This window comes from Manduca sexta, chromosome 10 (assembly GCF_014839805.1).
Source record: "Manduca sexta isolate Smith_Timp_Sample1 chromosome 10, JHU_Msex_v1.0, whole genome shotgun sequence".
NCBI classification, from domain to species: Eukaryota; Metazoa; Arthropoda; class Insecta; order Lepidoptera; family Sphingidae; genus Manduca; species Manduca sexta.
In genome coordinates, this window is record NC_051124.1 from 9,779,988 (window position 1) to 9,805,085 (window position 25,098).

The following is a 25,098-nucleotide window of genomic DNA, read 5'->3' on the forward strand; positions in this document are numbered from 1 at the left end:
AAACGCAAGTAATGGCCTTAAACCTGACCTTACGATGGAAGTGAGTAGAAAATTCTAGAACTTAGTCTTAAATTAAATATGGATCTAAGTAATAAATACATGATCTTAAATTTTACTAAAATAGACCGATTATTCTCTTTACCGCTTTAATACTGGCTCCGATAAATTGACTCTTGAGATAACATCTTAATTTTTGCCTAATATGATATTGTACATATAAAAAAACAAAAAATTAAAATTATAAATTATAGGCGATATAAAAATTATTAAAATAAATCACAAAAAGTTAAGTACTCTTTTTTCATAAATACACCAAGGCTAATTGATCCTCAATATTAACGCACAAAAAAACGTTTGCCACGACAAATAAATTCGACATTCTAAAATTAAATTCTTAGTTTGTTACTTAGACGTGACGGTGACAATGACGTATCTGAACGTCATCATCACCATTACATACTACACGTAACTTTTATATTCCACTTATAAAATCACTGCGCTAGTTATCTGGTTTTGCCGCGTGACTTACGGCAAAGCGTCGGCACATGCCGCAGGAGACACCTGTCTAATAGCTACCTACTGACTCCTATACAACTTGAATGCCGATTGCACCTCATGCAGCTTATTTGTATGCACGCCAAGTTAGGTTATAATGATGAAATTGCGGCGCTTTTTGCATCAACTCTTACGTTCCCGTAACACGATAAAGATTATATTAATGTTTCATTATTCATTTACATAAAAATACATATGAATAATTTAATTAAAGATACATAGGTATTATACATTTGAATATTAATACTAACTGCATAAAAAATTATAGTTAAAAAACGCGAGCCAATCGTGGCGTCCTTATTGAAAACAATAAAAAAGCATCAAGGACGTCAGAATCACGCATAGAGTTATCATTAATTTTATCAATGGGACTGATGCGCGCGCGCAACTGAAAATTCATCTTTGAGTAGTTGAGCGCCAACTGTCACGCGGGGCGCACGACTCGCGCACTTCAAAATTATAACCTCGGGAAAAAACGTGCTAACTTAAACATGGTGAGTCGTGTTTATGTGTTCAAATTGTGTGTTGTGATCACTCGTGCATTACTTTGTGGTATTTTCAACGGCTAATTACCTCCCGCGGCAAAACAGAACACGTGCCTGCATTATATTCTATAGGGAAATTTAAGAATTAAGAATAGAATGTCGTTAGGTAATGTAGGAAGAGTGAACAACTAAATGTCTGTCTATTTTTAATTAAATTCAAACGCGCGCTGCAATCTTAATATTTTAGTTTTTTTTTTAATCGCAATGTGAGACCGCTATCGTGAATTTACTTTCAATTGATATTGGAAAGTTATCGCGCAATATAATTTAAAAGCACCTGTTTCGTAAAATCCTTATTTTGGTAAAAAAACCTTGTTTGTTGTCGAGAAAAAATTGCGAAACAATCGTCGAGGAGCGACACGTGATGAACTAAAATTTTGCAACATGCGACGTCGTAAATGTTGTTATTACGCACACTCTTTTTTTAATCAACCTATATTTTTTTGTATTGTAATATTCCACTTCATGATTGTTATTTTTTGTGCTGTTATTTTAAAAATCTTGTTAATAATGCAGTTGTGATTTTTTTAAGCATCACAGCGAACCACGTGCGTAAAAAATTAGGCGCGAAAATTACCGACGTCGGTTGTAACAGAAAAAGAAATAATGTTAATGAATAACAATAACAGAAAATTTCAAGTCTATTTGTAAAAAAAAAAACATTTTGTAATTTATACTTTTTTATTAAAAACAATAATATGACTTTGAAATTTAAAAATATAGATTGTAAATAATAATTTAATTAAATTTAATTCCTAAATCGTAAGTAAAATTAATACTTATACTTTAATTCTTAAGCTATTTTTTAGGACCCGATTTAAAAAAAATCGGAGTTTATCAACTACTGATAAAAATAACTATAAATACTCATATAACATTATTTTATTTTTTTAATTACTTGTATCATACTTGCAAAGGAAAATATTACAACAAATGTATGCAATTTTTTACAATAATTGAAGAACACGCCAGCAGCGCAGGCAATTTTTTGCTATAACAAGACTACTTTTTGCCCCAACCAATCCATCCTACATAATCTTACACGTAAAACTTTAACCAGTCAAACATGTTTCGCCTAACTACATATTCCAGCACCAAATAAACGTAATGCAATGTAACCAACTTTATTCAAACTAGTTTGACTTCATGCTTTGTTGGAATTCAATCAAACAGAGCCAATACATTGATAGCAAAACATTGCACAGAAAAATAATACTTTTAACACATCGATAATTCCTCAAGTATGTGTCAGGTAATGGGAAGCGGTTATCGCGTACCATTTAGGGCTTTACTGAAATCAGATTAATGTTACTTCAAATAAAATATAAGACGACCAAATGCAAGGCACGCTAAAATATATCTCGAACAAAAGGTAAATAAGTACTATATAGGTTTGGTGTGTTATACGTTAACTAGTCGATGACGTTTTCTTAAACATTGTGAAATAGGCGCTACGTGACTTGCTTGTTTGTCTTGCTTTATCTTATGGGTCCACCTATAAAGTACTAAATCTGTACTTTGACATACACCATCTTTATATAGACTTGTTCTATCTATGTCCTAATATGTAGATTTCTGCAGTTACATTTAACAAACTTATAAATACTGAAATATAGTAACAATCATTCGCATTTATGCTATAAAATATAACTAATATTATTGTAGTGCACCACGTTGGTCAAGTCCAATTTATTGTCCGATGACTATCGATAAATATACTATACGGTAGAATATATGTACGTCAATACCGATCTGCAATCCGCTAACTAAAATGCCGTTGTCAACTAAAAAAATATTTAAGGATACAAGGAAAACACTGCGCCACAATTTAAAAATAACGCTCTTCGATGATTATATGCTAGACTTTTATATGCAGGCCTAAATAGCGCTGAGAGTTTAAAAAGCATTATTTAAAACTAGCTTTTACGCGCGGCTTCGCCCTCGTAAGGGAATTTTCCGGGATAAAAACCCCGCTATATATTTTATAACCTTCCCAGGGTCCTAACCTATATCCATACTAAATTTCATAAAAATCCGTTCAGTAGATTTTGGGAAAATTCATAACATACAGACAGAGAGAAATGGTTACTTTGCTTTACAATATGTATAGATTTCGGCACAGTGCCCGTATCCAAAAAAAATATTTTGTAGACAACGGCATTTCAGCTTGCGAATGACATAGGTAAACGCTCATTCTCATCTTTACCTAATCATTCTCTTTTATTTATCTTTACACGTCTAAAAATGAGAGTGGGAGACCCCTTGTGTCTACCACTCAGCCGAGACATGAAATATTGCCATTTATTGTTCTTGTACTAATCGCTATCTCACCTCATTTCTTGTTAATGAGTCTTATTATCAATACATTTTGGATTCAGGTCACATTCATTTTTAACCACTTAAAAAACGAGGTGCTATTCGACACGTATTTGTTTTACAATTCAAGATTAACAATAATGTTGGCCCCGTAAGTTTTGTTTGCAATTAATACTTTAACTAAACGCAACGCGACTTGCAATTAGTAGCCGTAGAAAAAGTTTACCGTGTCACATTTAAATACACACACAATCACACCTTTTATTTCCGAAAGGGTCAGAGGCGTTAGGCACTGGTGCACCCACTTTTCGTCGTGCGTATTGTACCCATATGATGAGACAGGGGCAAATCTATGGCCATATCGGGCACAAATTCCAGACTGAGTTGATATTGAGTAGAAAACTCGTATATAACCGACCCGGGTATCAAACCCGAGACCTTACCACGGCAGTCGCATCGTTATACAACTACGAGATAGTAAAAAATATTTTACCTATTATAAGATATTAAATTTGACGCAACGTTTATTGACAATAGAGAACGAAATAAAATACACTTGAACATGTGTTTTCGAAAACTCGGCTATAGTTCATTAGCATTTAAATTAACAACACTTACATTTCTTCTTGCATAATTATTTATATAAAATAAGTATTTTACCAATAACCTTATTATGAATACGTGTATTATTATTATAGTTTGTATTTGAATGTTTATTAGCGTAAATCATTACGAAAGGTTTAGAAGTAAGCTAATTCAATGGAATTGTTATTTTAGACAAAAATACAAAGCCTAAACGTGTCTAGGTCAATCCAATAATTATCTATCTAATCAGCTCGTTTGTACCCACTGGTTAGTATGTACCTTAACATAAAACTATTTGTCGGATTTTATCGCGTTTTTTATATTATAATTTTCTTCCCAAGTTTCGAAGTTAGATGCCTTCGTGGTCACGGGGCGGACTCTCCTGTCGATTATAAGCCTTCTGTTTGTCACGCCACTTCTCTTCACTTCTCTTCACGCTACTTCTTCTCTTTGTTGTGCGAGTCTTAGCTCCTTGCATGCCACAGACATATTTCCGATTACATATAAAATTCTATTACTCTCTTCTGTATTGGCTTTAATATTCACGAGATACGTGGGCCTGAAATTACGACCAAGCTCCTTAAATAAAAAAAATAAAATGGTTCATAGGGTACGACTTGTGGCAGATTAATGATTATATTACATATTAACATTTATCAAATATGTCGAAATAAAATGGCACGCACGCCTTTTATACTCGCAGGGGTAGGCAGAAGCGTAACTAGTGCACCCGTTTCCGCCGGTCGTATTCCGTTCCATGTGATAATGGGCGAGACTATTGCCTCCGGGCTAATACTGAGTAGAAAAACCCAATATGGCTGCCCGATCCGGGTATCGAACCGAACCTCAGCACTACAGTTGTACCGGAATGCAACGACGCCAACGAAGCAATCATGAGGCATGAAAGAGCTTTAATATTCATGCAAAACCGTGCAGGAAACAAAAAATCTCCATATATACATTCGCAAAAATATATAAGTCAAACTGTAAGGTTTTATGCAATATTATAGAGACGATTTTAATACCGGAGTATCTCTAGCACGACACAGTTTAATCAATAATTGCACAGAGTAGACTTCAGCTGAATCTCTCCGAGTAAAACTGGTACTGTTAGGTCAATTTAAACATTTATTTTGTATCCGAGTGAATAGCGGCCACCGGACACACAAAAAACTCGCCGCAGACTCGAAACGTTCGAACCTGTCCTGCCAGTACAGTTTAGCCACTCAATAGAAGCCATGTCTCTCGTCTCGGGTATATTTACTCCATGTTGGGTAAGACCGGATCGTGGGGTAATACCGTTTTTAAGATAACTGTAACTAAATCTAATATAAAAGTAACAAATTGTGATACATTACCTGTTCAGGTTGTATTTTCTGTATTAAGAAATTTTCACGAGTTTAGCTGTAATATTGAAAGGGCGGAACTACCCAGTGATCCGGAATTGACCAAATTTACCCTGGCATTAAGTGCAATTTTCGTCTGAAGCTCTGTAATTGAGACAACGGTCAGGCTTAGTTAAGGATATCCTTTCAGACATATCTCTGGTGGGCCTTTCTCTCAAGTAAGTACTAATTTAGTAGATTTAGTAACTATATTGTTTTCAAGTTAACAGTAAATTTCTAATCTATGAAGGTTTGTAGCTTTAACTCGTTAACTTGTCGAGGCTACTGGCCCAGATGGCAATGGCCTTGTGGTCTTGTTAAGTAAGACTCAAGCCGTCATCAAGTGCATCAACTTTACCGTGGCTAATTAAATACGATACTTCATTCTTCAGTAGAATCGTATACATAAAGTTAGATGATATTATAGCTTTACAGACGATATCTTAATTACTCGGTGTACTAATTAATGCGAGCCAATGGTTAGGGTGCGTGTCCATTTATTTTATATTCATTATATTCTTTGGATTTTTATCCCTGTTATATTTCGTGAGATTATAGATCGTATTCTTTTCATCTTAGAAAAAAGGGAAATGGGGAACGAGGTGTTCAATCGTTTTTTAGTATCTTTTATACTGTCAACCTACTTAACCATAGATTTATAGAAGTCTTAGCTTCTTCATGGTTCATGATCTATGTAATTTCGTAATCTAGGGGCCCAGTAAACATCTCCCACTTCTCTATTCTCTCCTCTTTATGAGCAGTACACTCAACATACCTGTTCTTATCTACCAGTCACAGAAGTTTACTTATATTCTGCGAAAAATGTCCTCTGTAACATATTACAGTGGTCAATGCCTTCTAACTTTCCAGCCCCAATCTCCGATCCTTACGTATCATATAATAGATGACTAATCATACGTTAGTCTGCAAATTTGATTGCTGTTATTGACCCGTCTAGATGCTAAAAAACAATTATCGTTTATACTTTAACTGTTAGAAGTCAACGACTCTCAGAACAAACGTCAATTATTAGATAGTAGATGCTATCAATAAGATTCTGGTCAAGACCAATATAATTTTTGTTTTAGTTCCTTTTAAGGATGTCATCATGACCACACTCGAAGTCCACTTCTGAACATAAACCTCCCCCAAAGATTTCCGATTTGAAGGATATATTCAGTAAAATTCAAATTGTGGCAAAACAGTGATTGGCTAAAATATTGATTAAAATGAATTATTATCTATTAACTCATATTAATATACACCATAATGACTAAGGAATAACGAATATTGTAACATTGACTTTGTTGATGACTAACACCTCAGTCCCTCACGTGACCATGAAGGCTGCAAACTCTTCGAAACATCGGGAGAAAATTATAATACAAAAACCGCGATAAAATCCGTAAAATAGTTTTATTTTTAATTATGAATATCATTATTGAATTCACCTCAGTGAATATAACGCGCATGGACACGGTCCCTTAGACCGGCCTCAGGTTTCGCCTGTTCATCAATTTGTTGTGTAATTAAAAACCTATCCCACTTCCAATCAAGTATTCATTCATTAAATAATACAAATTAAATGTTACGTATACACATTTTTTAAAGTTCACGGCAAAATGACCCTTCTGCACCTGATGGTATAATAATAATAATATCAGCCCTGTATTATATACTCGCCCACTGCTGAGCACGGGCCTCCTCTACTACTGAGAGGGATTAGACCTTAGTCCACCACGCTGGCCTAGTGCGGATTGGTAGACTTCACACACCTTCGAAATTCCTATAGAGGAACTTCTCAGATGTGCAGGTTTCCTCACGATGTTTTCCTTCACTGTTAAAGCGAACGACAAATTCACAAAGAATACACACATGATTTTTTAGAAAAGTCAGAGGTGTGTGCCCTTGGGATTTGAACCTGCGGACATTCGTCTCGGCAGACCGTTCCATATCCAACTAGGCTATCGTCGCTTTTGGATGGTAAGTAGAGTGGCATCAATAGAATGTCGACTGACGAGAGATGATTACCCCTCGACAGTCGACACCATTATGCCGGCCTTTTGGAACCGGAAGCGGCAACCGAATACACGGTAAAATCATATTTCCAAACTTATATTTCCTGCAAAAACTAATTATAAAGCGCTCTACACCATAATAAATTCAGTTAGAATACCCAGTACTTTTTAGGGTTCCATACCTCAAAGGAACTTTTATAGGATCACTTTGTTGTACGGCTGTCTGTATGTCTGTCTCATTTGGTCGGAAACGCGTAGAAATTGTAAAATTTATAGCAAATACTAAAAAGCAGGTCTACGGTCTCTTTCAGTCGTAAAAATGTTTTTTAATTAAAATAAAAGTATTTTAATTCTAATTTTATCACGGTTTTTTATATTTTTCTGCCGACGTTTCAAAGACTTTGCAGCCTTCGTGGTCACGAGACGGACTAGGTATTGGGCATCCGAAAAATCAAAGCTACAATATATACATTTTACAATAATTACACCAAATATAGCTACAGCACTTTGCTGTGGTTTTATAAAAAAATGTCCCTTTAATCAGACACAGCGGTGCCTCAACGTAATTGCTTGGCTGGAGTATCTGTTGCTATAGTATAGTCGTACTAAGTACTTATTTTTAACTAGAATCCAATTTTGTTTTGTGCTAAGAAGCAATAAACCATTATTAAACAATTTGCACAGAGATGATGCAACAAAACATCAATCTACTTAGTACGTATTGAAGATCTGGACTTGTATTTCAACCTTATTTTCCTTATAGGTAGGTAATAAGATTATATATAAAAAAAAATCTCATCGCATTTAATGTCATTCCCCAAAACAAACCTAATTTATAGCCGTAAAAGTAAAATAAAAATCCTTCTAGAAATCGCTACCTTTGCGTTTTCGTTTCAAAGTTAATGCCAATAAAAAAAAATAGTTTCATAATTTACTACAACATAAAAAAATATTAATTTAAATAAAGAACACTTATCAATCAACGAGTTTCTAAATTCAAATAAATTCCACATAAAGACATATTTTTAAAGAAAAAATTCAATCAAGTTTCGTTTCGTGTCGATTTATTTGTGATGATCAGACTCAAGGTCTTCGACCGTAACATCGATTATTACAAATACCTCACAAGACGAGAATAACAGAATATAAAACTACGTCGTTTTATTCCTTTTCTTAGGACGCAGTACGATGGGTTTTGGAATTGTTTAGAGGCGGTTAAAATCACTAATAATTAACCGTGCTTGATTGCCGACTTTACAAAAGAACACGTTGAATTGAGTACCTCCTTTTTAAAGACGGTTAAAAATTAAATAAACTCATCTCTGCATTTCTGGAGGAGTAAAATACTGTTTCCCGGATAAAAGTAATCTTAGCACTCAAGAATAGTAATAAAAACATGATATAAAGACAATTAAATATTGGATTAGTAGTTTCTTAGTTCTTCCATTCAAAGTCAAGTTTATAATATTATTTTCCGTAACCCTTGATGGCCCACCTAATTTTAAAATCTTCATAAAATTATTTCATACAAAAATATAAAGAAAAATGTTTAAATTAAATTGCAACACATCACTAGGTACATATTGTAAAATTTAATAATAAAAGAACTACTAAATCATATTTTTTGCACTACATCACAAAAAATAAGTAAAAACATTATGAACCTTATAAAGAACCAAGACTTCTTCGGTCACAGTATTTTATGGCTAACCCTTTACCTCATACTTTAAATTTAATTCGAAGTTAATGATAATTTTATAAAATACAAATAATTTTTATTCCATTGGCAAAATAATATTTCTTTGATGCAGTAAACTGTCGCTAAAGAATCTAATATATCCATCCTTGTCACTCCTAAATTGCGCAATATATCTATCCTTGTCTCAATTAAATGCACTTAAAGGATAGCTAACGGGATATTTAGAAATACTAACTTCGTGCTATCAAACGGACCAAAGACCCATAGTATTGAAGTTAGACATCGGAATGAGAAATTCAAAACTCAGTTTCTCGAACATAGGTACGAGTACATAGTATTGTGTATCAATAACAACAGACTCACTCCATTTCACATTCATTCATTTCAACTTTCAAAATCATTTATTATTATGTGGGTAACTTAAAAATTACTTCATATATATTTTTAGATGCGCAATTGTTTTGACTATAAATCTAAATTGATTAATCCATATACACAGGCCTTTTTTGTCGCTTCTTTTTTTGGGGCACGCTAATTGTTTAAAGTTGTTAGTCCATAATTAGTTGTATCCCCTTTCCTTCCTGTACTTATTAATGGCAATTTATTCGATATGTTTGAAATTCCCTTTGGAGGCACTGCGTGCCTCTATATTTATCTGTACTTATACATATATTTATGTAACTTTTTATGCAATTTAATCACTAGATGATCTAACCGTCTATTTGTAGTAACAACCCGGTTGTAATATATAATTGCAATTTGATACACTACCCAAAAAAATTAACAGGAAAATGATACAAGACTGTACTATGCGCATCGTATATTACAGACAAAACTTCCTTAAGTCAATAATACCCAAATTTAAACAAAACTATGAGTCCACGAGAGCGGGCAAATAATAGGGCTGTGTTGATGCATCTCAGTTTCGCTCTCAAATGCGACATTAGCAGAGATGCTATCAAATTGAAGTCAGCATCTTAAGCTCGTGCCCATTTAATAAACAGATATCAACAAAACCTCAAATGGTATCTTAGATCACAATATATCACGGATTTTGACAGCCGAATCTTGTTTATTAAACAACGCCTGCTCAGCCGATAGCAAGCTCTCAAGGAGTCCAATACATTATTGTCTACTTGAGATTCTTTTCAGAGGTGAGATTGATTTATTAATACGGCTGATAGTGTCCGCCATTTAATAGTTTCCTTTTTTTTATGTAATAGCCAACTGAAGTAAAGTTGTATCAATAGTAGCCAATCACAACTCCCCTTTTCCTACGCAATGCGAAGGCTGCCATGCCGAAAGCACTAAGAAACTTATTATCATACCATTGCTCCGTACTTAGCCAATTGTGAATTCCATAATCGTTGATATCTCATCCTCTCCCAATGGCTGTCCTGAGCCGAGGTTCGTAGCCCGTTACAAGACTTTCCCACCCTCACACCCACTACAACTCCTGTAAGCCAGGATCAGCAATGCCACGCATTTTATGACACCGAGCAGTGAGGCTCGGCGAGTCTCAGGGAAAACTAATATGTCACTATCCCGCAACGAAATTAACCAAATAGAAAGATGGGGAGGAGTTGGAAATATTAATTGTCCACTTCCCTCCATAGCAATAGCAATCGTAGCCCGTTTGTAGGTTGCCCTCAGCATGGGCGCGTTGTGTTTGTATAAGCCGGCCCTTGCCAAGCTAATAAACGTATTGTCAGGTTAAAAAAAAGCAAGTCTATCATCTATTAATGGCAATTTTAGTGTGCTAAGCAATAGTGATATTGTGTATGTCTGTTTGACACAGATGTTTTCTCGGAAATGACTATAGATATCTTAAAATTTGGCACAATTGTATGGCAGTTTCTTGCCGCCTATCGCGAAACTTCCAATACAAGCTACTAGTATTAAATGTTATACATGTTATACATTTAATTCATTAAATTATACGCTTCCATAAATTATTTATTATCAATTAATGTTGACATAACATGTTGTTTATAAAAGATTAGCGACACATCTAGAGTAATAACTTAATTAATTATAATTCATATTATAGACATTAGAAAAATACTTATAGAAAAATATGTGTAAAATCTTACCCCTAAAATATAAGCAATTAAAATCAATAGCTCAAGAATAAAATTAAAACGCTTCAATAAAAACACGTATTTCTAAGTCCTTAATTCTTACAAATATCTATATAATTACGAAGATACAACAAAACAAAAGCCATTAGACTTGGTTTAACCATCGCGCATAGAGAACAAGATTAATTCAATTATGATGCTATTTATGTCCCCCCCACCTGCGTTATTAAAAAGCGTCGCATATGCACCGCGGTCCCGCGAAGATCGATGCATCTTATCCACACAACTAGGTGACCTACATTCTATTAGGGGTGGCACGTCCGTGAAAAAGACAATCGGAATAAACCTTTGTTATCCGCGCGAAAGTAAATTTGGTAATACGCGATTACTATAGGACGTTCCGTGGTACTACAAGTTTGTATATACGTTCTAGAGAATGTATAAAATGCAACGTGGCTTTATTTATATAATACACTTCATTTAAAAGTATTTTCAACTTTAGGATGTTTTCGGTAAGATACAGTTTTGATCATGACGTAAATTTATAGCACCAGGTATCGTTCGCGCCTCCGCTGACTTAAAGCCTTTCTCGCTAAATAAAATCTGCTATGTTTAGTACCATCTGTAATAAGCCAGCGCCATCTATGTAAAAATCAGATTGAACAAAATATATTATTTTGAAGAGAAAATCTTACCGGAATTAAAAGTAGCCTATGTACCCAGGGCATGGTGTATATGTATGCTAAATTTCATCCAAATCGCTTGAGCTGTTTCTGAATTTACTTCTAACTAAACCCAAACGTATACAAATGAAGTTACCTAGAAATCTAACTTCTACTGAACCATTGAACCGAATACCGGTAAGTAAACCGGGAGACCGGGACAGGACTGAAATGCCTCGAGTCAGTGTTCCGGAACGCTTGGCAGCCCTGAACCGACGGCACGCTTCCTGGAAATTGATTTCCTTGCGACGGCAGACTTGAAGTGATTTTTATGAAATTGCATACAAGCAAGGTTATTTTTCATTATTTGCACGATAAACACTTTTATTACATTTTCAATGTCGTGAACACATTGTAGCTAGGACCTGATTCACGTAATTTGTTATTTTATAGTTGAAATATGTAATTAAGTACTTTTGTAATACGATTCTGTTACTGACTCATTTTAAAAATATATTACCTTTAACGTTTGTTATAGGTAGCCAAGGTATTGTCTAACTCTGATAAGAAACATTTAACGTCAAACAACGCAAGACAAAACATTGTATTAGACAACGTCGATTATTACTTATACAATTGTAAACTATTATAAACATTTACTTTTAAAAAGAAGGAGGTGAGACGGATGTATGGTTTCATTTACTATAGCAATGTGAAAATGACCCTGTATATGACTTTCATACTCTAAACCAGTGGCGAAAGGTCCTTATAACACGATTCTTGCCGTCTTCCCTTTATGTAGAATTGATGTATAATCTAATATCAGAACGATTTGCAGACCGTATTTATGCATAACAATATCCATAAGTTGTGTCGGGTTCTCTTTCGGAACATTTTGCCTTTCGCCATTGCTGTAAACCATATTTTTATACCACATACAGGTCAACGTTCTTATGTTTGTGTAGGTGCTAAATGTTCATTAAATCAACAATTTTATTGAATCATTCTACTATTTTATTGAATAAGTTAACCGTTGTAGGTCAACGTGCACGTGGAATATTTTTTTGCCCATGACACCGTTGTTCATTTATAAACTACAAAATTCTTTAGCGTCTCGTGAGATACAATATAAGTTAAACGATTATATTGTGTTCATGTCCTTGTTTGTCAGTAAAAATTAATATATTTTGCCCCCAATTGGGTACCGTACTCATGAAAATGTGCTATAGAGGTAATTTTAGCCAGTCGTGTTCCTAATTCACTTAGTATACATCCAAAAATCTGGTCAACTTCAATGATTTTTCTAGCGGTCTTCGATGGACGCATCTCACTTATTGGTTATTTCATGTAAGAAGACGCGCCCTGCCATTTTTTGAGCGGGGGTGATGCAGGTTATGCGGGGTAAGGGGACTGATCCAAGCCTCAAACTCGACGCTATCCATTGTAGTGTACGTGGGCACTCATACTGCTCACGCACACTATAAGCGATTAGCGAAAGCAGTGGGGCGCGTCTTCATGGATGAAATTATCTATATTGGACTTACTTTTATTATTTATATCCTATATAATTCTTTCGGAAAAAAGAACTACTTGAAATCAAATATAAACGTAAACCCGAATGGTAGAATGTTAAAATATTGCTGTGCCGACATTCATTTATTTATTTTATCTGGACATTTACATATATTATTTTAGTTTTTAAATGCAGTAATTATTTTGTCTAATATTGCATTGTAACGTCTGCATCACAGTACTTATATTTTATTTGTTACTAATAAAAAAAATTGCTTTACTTAATCTGATAAATAAAATTAATGTTTCTATAAATTCTATACATGTTTATAATTATTATTAACGCTAGATTCTTATTCTTAACTTATGCTACTAAAATTTATGTATAGTTGCTTCGCCGTGTCAAAATAAAGAATATGCGATATTCTAGCAAAAACGGTAAAATCGATCGAAAATTCTACCTAACTATTATACACACTGGCTGGTTTTGAAACTCAATTAACGTTTTAACAGTACGTAACATAACCTCACGCCTGCAGCGAAGGGTTGACAATGCAATTAGTGCACCCGCGGTTCGCCCAAATTATTTTCATCCCGTAATTTTATAGGGACATAAATCGCTTAAATCCCAACGAATCACGTGTTTGCCGCGATAAATCTGCGCTTTTTTAAAAAAGAATGCACTTAGGTGTTATTTACTTAAGTCTTAGAGTCGAATTTGCACCACAGCGTTTTTTAAAAGATAATGTATATAAGTGTTTACTTAAGTCCAATCTTAGAGTCGAATACCACATGGGTTTAAGTTTCTAATTATCAAAAGACTTTTGAAACAAATCAAAACCTGTTTACGTTTAAAGATGACTAAGAGCCGTGTTAACTAAGCTCTCACTTTTAAGTAGAATCTTAAGTAGACATTTGAACTATTCAATGAACAATACTTAAGTGGTTTTTAAGTGCTTGTTTTCAGATTAGTTGGCGATGTATAATAAACCAAACTTAGCTGTCAAAATCGATCACATGCTATGACTAAAGATATCATTTGAGATGTTCTTGATATCTGTTTATAAGTAGAGTCGATCTTAAGATGCTGCCGAATTTGACAACGTCTGCGTAGCCTGGAGTCAGGAAGTTTACGGTGTGATATCTCTGTGCCTCGGAAAGCACGTAAAGCCGTTGGTCCTACACTTGATCATTCTCTGGTCATGTAGGATTGCCGTCTCACCAGACTGTGAGAGTGAAGGAACAGAGAGTGCACCTGTGTATTGCGCATACACTTGTACACTATAATATCTCCTGCGTACCTGGCTGATCTCTGTTAACATTGGCCGCCGTGACCAAAATTTCACTAAGAGAAACTCATTCAGTAATAAAAAATTGCAAGGCAGTCCATGACAACTGGAAATTAACGCTTCAAAGTAAAACACATTTAAAGTAAGAAATACTTCATCCATCAAAGCAAAATTAATTCAGTTTAAGCCTAAAACATGTCATTAATTAAATAAAATATTGCGATGATGGCTTACTTAAAGTATATAGGAATTAATACATTATCGCTAATATCATGAAATAGGCCATAAAACACAGTTTGTCTATCCGATAACTACGATAGCGGTAATCACATTATTATACTCATAAATATGTCGCAAAACATTAGTTAATTAAAACCCACATCGTGCCAAGCCAGCTGTTTTAATCCATTTATATATCAACTTTTGGATGTCACTTTTCTTTTGAATTCTCTACTTGATAATTTAAGTTGAATAAGACTGCTAAATAAGGTATTAGTTTTGAAAGTATATTTTTATTTAATAATATCTCTAATTACTCTCTTAATTTATATAAAATAATATAATCCCTGTATACAATGAAATATTCTATCCCACTGATGGGCACGGACCTCCTCTACAACTGAGAGGGAGAAATCGTGAAACCTGCGTAGCTGAGAAGTTCTCTATAAGAATTTAGAAGGTGTGTGAAGTCTGCCAATCCCCACTAGACCAACGAGGTGAACTAAGACCTTAACCCTCTCTCGTAATTTATTAACTATAATTTATTAGTAAGATGGTATAACTTACTAACAAATTATAGTTATAGTTATATATATTTTAAATTATTGAATGAAACAAATGCTGCAACGAAATGGAACTCTATTTCGTTGCAGCTTTAGTTTCATTCAATAGTTTAAAATTGCACGCACCGGGTGAAATGACGAAGTGATAAGCTATTAATAGATATATCTTCGCAATTATCTTTAAGGTTATCTCACAAGTACATCCTAAAGGACGGGTCGGTCGACATTCGGTGGGAATACCGCAATGCCTACGAATCGGCGTTCCTCTGTCTGATCTCATTATTGAGGATACTTCGTAAGTAATTAAACTCTAAATCAGATGTCGAACTTTTATAGAACGTGACATTTAATAAAAATAAATGGGATCACGACTTATGCAGGACTGGTCTTACCTCTGCGGGTTCTTTTCTCACAACTCTTTTTCATTCCAACAATATTCTCATTTGAAATTCTAAATTATGATGTGCCCAAATTATTTTGTCGTGTGCCACTAGTTTGCCATCCCTGCTCTATGTATATCGACGGTGAAATATCAACATTACGTTAACTATCGGCTTTGTATAGCGTTTTAAAAAAGAGGGTAGCTGCCTCAAGAGACGTAGCTAAGATGCATTTCAATCGTTAACGCTACAAGAAAACAGAAATAATGTATGGAAATGACATATCGTAGCGATCAATCTATCTCTAGGAACTGTTATTCTCATATATAATGTTAACATTGCAGAAAGGTATCTTGCCTTGGCCTCTAGTGCAGCAACATTTCGTTAAACACCCGTTGAATAGAATTCAAAAGAAACTATACTAAATGATAATAATAAAATTGATTTTAAAAATATTTATCATCCTTTTACCATACTCTAATGTGCGGGTGGCAAAACACTTTTGAAGCATTTTAATAATAGATTTTATTTTTTGAGTTTACGTCATTTGAGTCAATAAAACAAAACACATATAAGGTAATACTGTTAAAGTTTTTATTACAGTAAAAGTCCGTCGAATTTCCTCTTCAATACAGGGAATCCCCTTGATGATATTCCAACAATTCCTCAGCTTTAACATAATAGTTTTCCTTAATTTTTAACTATTTTCCTCAGTTGCACAATGCGCAATATCATCGGTGCGAGGATCTCCGTGGTAGTGTTACACTTACCACAAATTAAGACATTATCGAGAACAAGACAGATATTATTGTCTCATCGATGTAGTTTTCAATTTCTTCATAAATAAATGTAAAACATCTAATATAAATAATTAATAAATAAAAATAATATAAATAATCTATATAAATAATTGTAAGTAAGCCATACAAGTTGTCACAATACGAACGTTTTATTTAGTCTTAAATAACAGTACCTTAACTATTATATGGGCCCGTATTAATAAATCAATCTCACACTTGAGTCGGATCTCAAGTAGGCGTTTAATGTGTTGAACTGTAAAATAAACAAAACTTAACTTTTCATTTAAGAATTTGCTCTCAAGTGAGATGGCGTTGTTTAAAATAAAACAGTTGTCAAAATCCGTCATATGCTGTGACTTAAGATATTATTTGAGATGTTGTTGTATTCACTATAAATTGACAGCATCTCAGCTGATATGGCACTTCAGAGCGAAACTGTGTTGCATCTTGATTTCCTTTGTTTACGTAAATGTTAGACATGAAAATAAAACTATTATGCGACGTCATTTTAATGTCGAGAAAAAATTATAATACAAAAAACCGCGATAGAATCCGCAAAATAGTTTTATTTTAATGAGTTGTATCTATTAGCAAGGCACTAAGAAACTGACCATGAGTTCCTGATCTTATTTTAATTTCATAATTAGAATAGTGTCGCATTCTATCTTCAATTATTTCATCACAATATTTTTAAATCTGCGTTCAATTATTTTATAGATAAAAATACACAGCGACCTCGAGGTGAAGCACGGGCTTTCAAATATGATTGGAAAACTCAATCGACACAAATGACGATACCTATAATCTTCAACATTTTTAATAAACGGCCTTTATAACAATTTTATTGTGTTTTATGGAGGCATTATTAAATATAAGATAAATTAACTTGAATTCGGTAATAATTTTTCTCTTGAACTATAATTTTATTACACTCATTAGGTAGTACGTAACTCGTTTAGGAGTTCGTCTGAAAACAAATTTCAATAATATTGAATTCAAACAGGCCGGCATAATTGTGTCGATTGACAAGAAATGATCATCACTTAGAAGTGCGATATCGGCTGTCTGCTGCTGTAATTAACGTTAGCATCTCAAAATTTTCGCTACTAAAAAAAACTAAAATGAGCACATATTGTATTTTACGTCACAATACGTCACGGACAGCGCCGATTTAGCTGACAAGCTCTTAAGTGACAACTTAAGCATAGTACAATACATGAACAGTTACTACTTAATTACTTATAAAAATTTCGCAAAGCAAATTTACTCGATCAGCTGAAAACCCGCCATCTTGCCTCTTAACAAGGTTTAAACTAAGAACCAGTGATGTTTTGACAGCTATTTAAGCAATTCTTAATCACCTCTTAACGCTAAAACAAGTTTATAAGTAAGACTGAAAAGTGAGTTTGATTTATTTGGCCTATAAATCAGAACAGCGATAAATGCATCTGTGTAGATTGAAACTATGTTAAAAAAAGTGACTCTTAAAACTACCTTCAAAAATATTCTCCACAATTGTTTGTAGCTCTGACCTGATTAGCAAATAGCGAATACAGGCGCTCAAGCTTTGTATTTTTAACATTAGCTGATCATTCGGCAATTGGCGGACTAATCCGTTTCCATTATTAATGTTAATTTAAGTTTGCTTTGAGCATTGATTAATTTTATTTTAGATAGTATTGTTGTAAATAAACATTTTATAAGGTAAAGTTAAGGTCTAACATTGTAGCAATGGATGTAAATAGATAAATATATTAGGGTATCTCCTTTAAACAAAAATTACATTTTTTAAATTTTGTGGTCAACAAATATTATTTTGTAATCTGTTATAATTTTATTTAGACAATATTAACAGTTCATAACCAATAAACGATTTAATCAAAAATATTCTCTATATGTACTACAAATCCATGATAAATTAAACAAAGATTCTCTAATTTGACGTAACAAAATAACTTAAAAGGAAATAAATTTATAACATTTATAAATAAAAAAAAATATTACACACTATTGAGATATGATTTCAAATTAAGTAAGGTTTTATTATTGGAGTACAATGGACACGTCCGATTCATGGCATTACACGGAGAGCACAACTAAAAACCCATTTTACTGACAGAGTCACGAACACTACCTTTTTCAATTTAATCGAAAGTATAGGCCATCATAAACCTTAAAACTTCTACTATATAATTTATTTTCTAACAAACATCAAAACAAAAACTAACAGCCAGGGTTCGTTCATTCCAAAAAATTCACATCAAAAGAGAATACGCTGTTATGTTGCACTATTCAGCGCGTGTAATTGAATTGCCCTGTATCTGCTGTCCAAATGCCTAAATCAATTATTGGGGGCTGTCTGCTCTGTTTTTCGCTACCTGCTTTAAACACATTTTGTTTTGTACGCCGTGCCTCGAATGTACGTCATTACTTAAAACTGCGTACTGTAGCCAACTTTGCGTCAACAATAATAAAGAAATTCTGTGTAGTTTTGATAAATTGTAAAATTAAAATCTGGTTTTGTGATAGTTGTATAACGGTACAACTGCAGTGCTGGTGAGATATATTTTATATCCGCTCGGATAGCGACCACCGTACACAAGGTATTTAAACTCGCCATAGTGGCCCACGTAAGTGTGTCGCGTTCTGGGATCAGCCTGTGTATATCCGGCTCCAATAGACCAGCATAATTGTGTCGACGTATATTTATGTATTTTAAATACAAAATAGGTCTTAAGACATATTCCTTGTCAAAACAACTAGGTAGACATGTCAGCATAACCTGTGTTGTGACAACCAAACCCAGCTCTGGCTTTCAGTGGTTCTTTACGTACGGATACCAACTAAGCCATAAACTACTAAAAATAAAAACTATTTCGTTACGTACATTTATTCTGAGAAATACTCATATGTGACGTGCTACTATAAAAAAAACTATAAATTTAAATGGCAGAACTCAAAGCATCGGCGATTAAATGTTGATATACCAATTAATAACCTTACGCCACACGCACACAAGTTACTGTATGTGGGAAAATACATTAATTATAAATACTCAATGGCTTTCCCCATAACATAAGTAAGCAACTCATTTTGCCGGAATAAGGAATACTTCTTCGGACTCGCCGGTAAGTCTGAAATCGTGTTCCTGTCAGGTTGAGCTGGTTAATTGCTCGGTGGCGGATTACTGTTTCCAAGATAGTATTCAGACTTTGGATCCAAAAATATATGGAAACGGACTCATTATACTAAACAGTATTTTAGTTATATATTCTATTTCTACATGTTCATAAAACAATTTAATAAAAAAAGTTTTTTCTGGTATACGCTTATATTAAACAAAATTTATATCATAGATTACAATCTATAGTAATTATTTGTACATCGCTAGTATAATGAATTTCCTTTACATTTATTTTTAACTCATACCTATTTCTACGTCGGTGGGAAAGACGGTAGGGGTCGACCGAACCGAACCTTCGGATCTTAGACATTTGACATTCTTGATAAAGGTCAAGTTAAAAGTACCCAGAAGTGGTGAAAGATAGATTAAAGTGGAGGAAGAGAACAAATTGCAGCAGAATCTAGTAAAATGGCAATCTATAGAATGGTCTTTCCCTAGAAAGTTCTACCTTCAAGGGAAAGAGATGTGAAACAATTTATGTAAGTTTCTGGATATTTTTTTACCTCAAGGATAAATCTACTAAACTCAATAGTGATTACAAAGATGGATGAGCTCATGATTACTGTTGATACGATATAGTTACTAACAAAATGTATATACTCTAAAGTAATATGTACAAAGATGTTGAGCTCATGATTACTGTTGATACGAATATACTAACAATGATATACTCCATCGATTGATCTACATATAAAGTATAAATATGCTGAGTAGACCAACAAGTCAATAAAAATAAAGTAATAATAAAATGCATCGTGCGTCGCAATATTTGACGTCAATATACGTCATGCAAATCAAAACGATAGGTTGTTTAACTAATAAAGACCATAACGGGAAAATAATTTCAAATATTGTTTATTCTTTATTTATAAAAACTATACGGGCAATTAAGAGGAATTCCCCTTTTTTGACTTACGTAAAATCGATAATTTAATACAATATTTATAATTTACGAAGTTAAACATTGCGACCCGCTGTAAAGGTTAACAAAATAAACTTGGATGTACCAAATGATAACTTCACCTTTTCGTGATAACAAAGGTACAAACAAAATTTTATTTAACATACCTTAATCATCCTATAAGCAATATAAATTATATTACTTTTACATGATTAGTAATTTACCTAAAAAAAAATCTTACTATCGTCTTCTTACTAATATCATAAATGCGAAAGTTTGTGAAAATGTTTGTAAGTTCGTTTAGGGGGTCGATTCAAGTATTACGTAACGAGATTTGGAGGGAGGGTCTCGTAAAACGTTACGATGCGTTAGATGAGGGGGGGGGGTTCAAAACTCTTCAAAAATTGCGTTACGTAATACTTGACCGGCCCCTTACAAGTAAAGGCAGAAACAGATAAACGGATTACAATAACATCTGGTACACGGATAGACCATGTCCTAGATTAAAAAATAGGCTACATTTTTATCTCGGTATTTTTTTCTCAAGGAAAATAAAGTTATTTTTATATAGAGGGCACCGGCGTCGTACAGGTGGCTCTATGGATCGTTACAGTGTTTTATAGACTTTTGTAACGGAACACACGTAGTCATCATATAAATTTTAAATATTTCTACTAGCAAACCTAATAAAAGGCGTTGACGTACCATGTATAAACAATTTGCAATCAAAACCAAGACAAATTGTGCAAATAGGACTGAATGTAGACAGAGTATACATTGTAGACTTAAGTCTCTCTCAAAGCAATAACGTCGAGTGAGTGTACACAGACGAAGGAATACCACGCTGTACCTTAACATAAACAAGCGGAAATTAAACACTAGTAAGATTTAGATGCACCAACATATGAAAGTGATGTTGGTAACTATGAATCAATATGTGGAAGCATATCACGATGTACAGTCAACCACATAAGTAGCTCAACAAATTCGAAACTTAAAATCGCCTATACGCATTAAGTTATTATTCAAAACATTTCCAAATGTTGGAAACAACACAAAAGTGTTTAAGTGATTTGAAAATTTTAATTTACCCAGCTATTTATGTGCCGGACTGTACTCACTTAAAGGTACTTCAGCATTCAAATACAAATAACACAATATGATCTTATCAGAGACTAGGTATTATTGCACACGGCTTTGCTTTCCTGAAAATCTTTCCGCTAGTCCCAAAATCACTGTAGGCTTGCCAGCGTGATCTATTAAAAAAATCAGATTAAAATTTTATTATTTCCCAGCAAATTATCGGGATAAAAAGTAGCCCATGTGTTAATCCAAGATATGATCTACCCGTATGAAAAATTAATCTAATCTAATTAGTAGTTGTTGTGTTTACTTCTAACAAACATATAAACACCCTCACAAGCATTCGCGTTCATTAATATTAGCAACTGCAAGAGTAAGATAAGATGTAAATTTTAAAAGTTGTATAATTGTAATATGTAGGTTGATATTGTAACTTTGACTTTACGGATGAACAACACCTCAGTCCCCCCCGTGACCATGAAGGCTGCAAAGTCTTCGAAACGTCGGGAGAGAATTATAATATTAAAACCGCGATAAAATCCGCAAAATAGTTTAATTTTAATGTCTAAAATTCGCGTAAACATAAGAAATCGTTATGTAAGATAACTGATGTGATTCTATAGTATTTATTTCGCATGATTATCATTAAATTCCCTTCATTACTGTGAACTTCATTAGTACGAGAAAAGAGTACAAACATTCAAAACGAGTATCAGCAAATTTCTCTTCAAAATTTGCTTCATAAAATCCAAACTATCGCTCGCTAACACTTCTTATAACTTATCGCGAATTAATGTTTTTTTTATCATAAATTATGACATAAAGAATGATAACACGTAATACATTCTTAAGACGCACGCTTCCTACGTATAATCTTTAATCATATCCATTAAGGACGCCGCCTTGTTATAAATGCACGATTCATCATCGGAAGCACATTTGTGTGCTTAATTAAATCAACGCACTTAAACCCTGTGGACACGGAGAGGGTAAACAGTATTGTCAACTAGCATATTACTCAAGTTCTCTATCAGTTTTAGTAGATTCAACCTAACTACTACCAAATCTATTTACATTGGTATAGTTAACACTCTACTGTATTACTATGTTATTTATCTAACCATGTACTCTGGCTTGACATTTAGAAATTACAGAATTACTTATTTTATGACGTTTTATATTGAGTTTATTAATCAGTTCCGACACGGTGTCTAAAAAGGTCTAGATATGGCGATAGGCTCGCCCAATATAACATCATGAAGCGGAATATGCACGGCGCAGTGTGTGCCCAAGTTGCGCCTCTGCCTACCCTTCTGGCATAAAAGGCGTAAATGTGTGCAAAAATAGTTATCAATAAAGGTATTTCAATTCGTGAGGTTTATTTATCAAAACACGTAAATTGCTCCATTACATAATAACCGTAGACCATATAATGGTAAAAACAAATTTGCCTCTGATACAAAGTTCAGAAATAAAAAATACAAGACTAATATTATTATTATAAAAGGATGTGCACTATTTTAAAACTGTGCGGCTTTACTGTTGAAGATATTTGCAACTTCCAACCAAGCGACCTTATTCTGCATTCAAATAAAAACTCTATTACATTTATCGAAACATGGCAAAGAACACAAGATAACTAAATCTAAACTTTACCGTGTTTGGCGATTATTAGCGATTTTGATATATTTGGAACACAAATAGTCATCATTTAATCATGACTGAAAAGGATTATAACGAATTAAAAAGCGTTTCGCACTCGATTAAATCGATTTTGATTTCGAAGTAATCGATCACACATAGTAGATGTTATATGACAATGAAATAGCTCATTACATATGTGACAACTAACTATTTTACTTTGTAAGGCATTTGATCAATTGCATTCTTGCAAAGCCAGTCTTGCAGCTTGAAGCTCCTCTTGTAGTCGGAACAAAAGGCACCCCACTTCCCCTTCCACATTCCACCTTCTTTAAATTCCACTTACTATTTTTCTATATTTCAGCGCCGTAACAAATAATTCTCTGATTACTGATAAAATATTATTCGCACCTACTCAGCATGATTTTTCATATCATCCAATAATTTCCACGCCTGATACCGTCGTACGGCATTCAGTAACCCGAATGTCTAATGAATTTCTTTCTTTTCAAATCGATGAACTTCAGTCTACGCGATTATGTTTTTAAAATATGACCAAAATGTTAACCCAAGATTTGAAAAATACGCTAAAAAAGTATTGGGGTACCATGAAAGTGCTTACATCTTTCCTGTTGCCGCGTTATAGAGAATAAATAATAACTATTATAAAATATTAGCGTCAAAGGGTCCATATAACCCGATCCCCGTCGACTTGTGCATATTAGTACCTAGTACCTACATGTTGTGTCGGGTCCCCATTTCGAAATATTTCACATCCGCCACTATCAATATACTTATTTATTTTATATATTTATAGCATTGGTAACAAAAAGTAATAATATTAATTTTAACTATTTAGCAAATAGTAAAGTATGTATTATTATTAAAACAGTTTTTGTCTTTCTTATAAAATACAATTTTACATTAGGGATACTAATTCCCGAATAACGATCATGTAAATAAATAAATCACTACGAAAGCCACGTATTTCGCCGTCAGCGAATTTCATTTTCATTTCGCTAATTAACCTCATCATTAAATCAAGTGGTCAGCTTTTCGGAATGATTTGCGAAAAACCTTTCATCATTGCTCTTTTAGAGCCATTCAAAATGGCCGCCGTTTCGAATCCATGTCTATATATGTATTGATGTCCTATTTGTTTATTGAAAAGTCGAATAGAGCTGAATAGCTGTTTTAATTAGTGCATATTCTGCTTTTTGGATGTGGGATGTGAATAGCGAAATGTAATTTATCATTGATTACTCATATTGTTTGTATAAAATACTGGATGCGCACAACTAAATCGGTTTTATTAAGCGTTATTAATTAGTTTTATTAATTAAATTATTAACAGACCTATACGAAATTATATAACGCGCCGGCTACAGATTTTCGTCAAGTTTGCAGTTGTCGGAAAACATTCGTATGGCTACAAAAATCAGTCGTCTACTTAAACAAAAATTTAGTCTATGAAAATAAAAAAATAACATATGTAATATTATCACAGGAATTACTAGTCTGGTTCCGATTAAACTATGACAGTAACTCATCGATTTATTGTTTCGTCTGTTAACTAAAAGAAATATTTTAAGTCAAGACATAAGATTTCAGTTACCAATGATGCATGATGCATCCCATACTAAGAACGGTCTATCCAGACCCTAAGGTCCGGACAGTCGG

At 33.7% G+C, this 25,098-nt stretch overlaps 1 protein-coding gene across 1 annotated transcript in view; it reads left to right on the forward strand.

Moving 5' to 3' along the window:
• Positions 1–920: 920 nt before the first annotated feature.
• LOC115446696 overlaps positions 921–25,098 on the forward strand; it is a 46,006-nt gene continuing 21,828 nt past the window's right edge. The window contains exon 1 of the mRNA XM_030173472.2: positions 921–1,049. Within this exon, the coding sequence (XP_030029332.2) occupies positions 1,047–1,049 (3 nt within the window). The 5' untranslated portion in view covers positions 921–1,046. The remainder of the gene's footprint in view (positions 1,050–25,098) is intronic.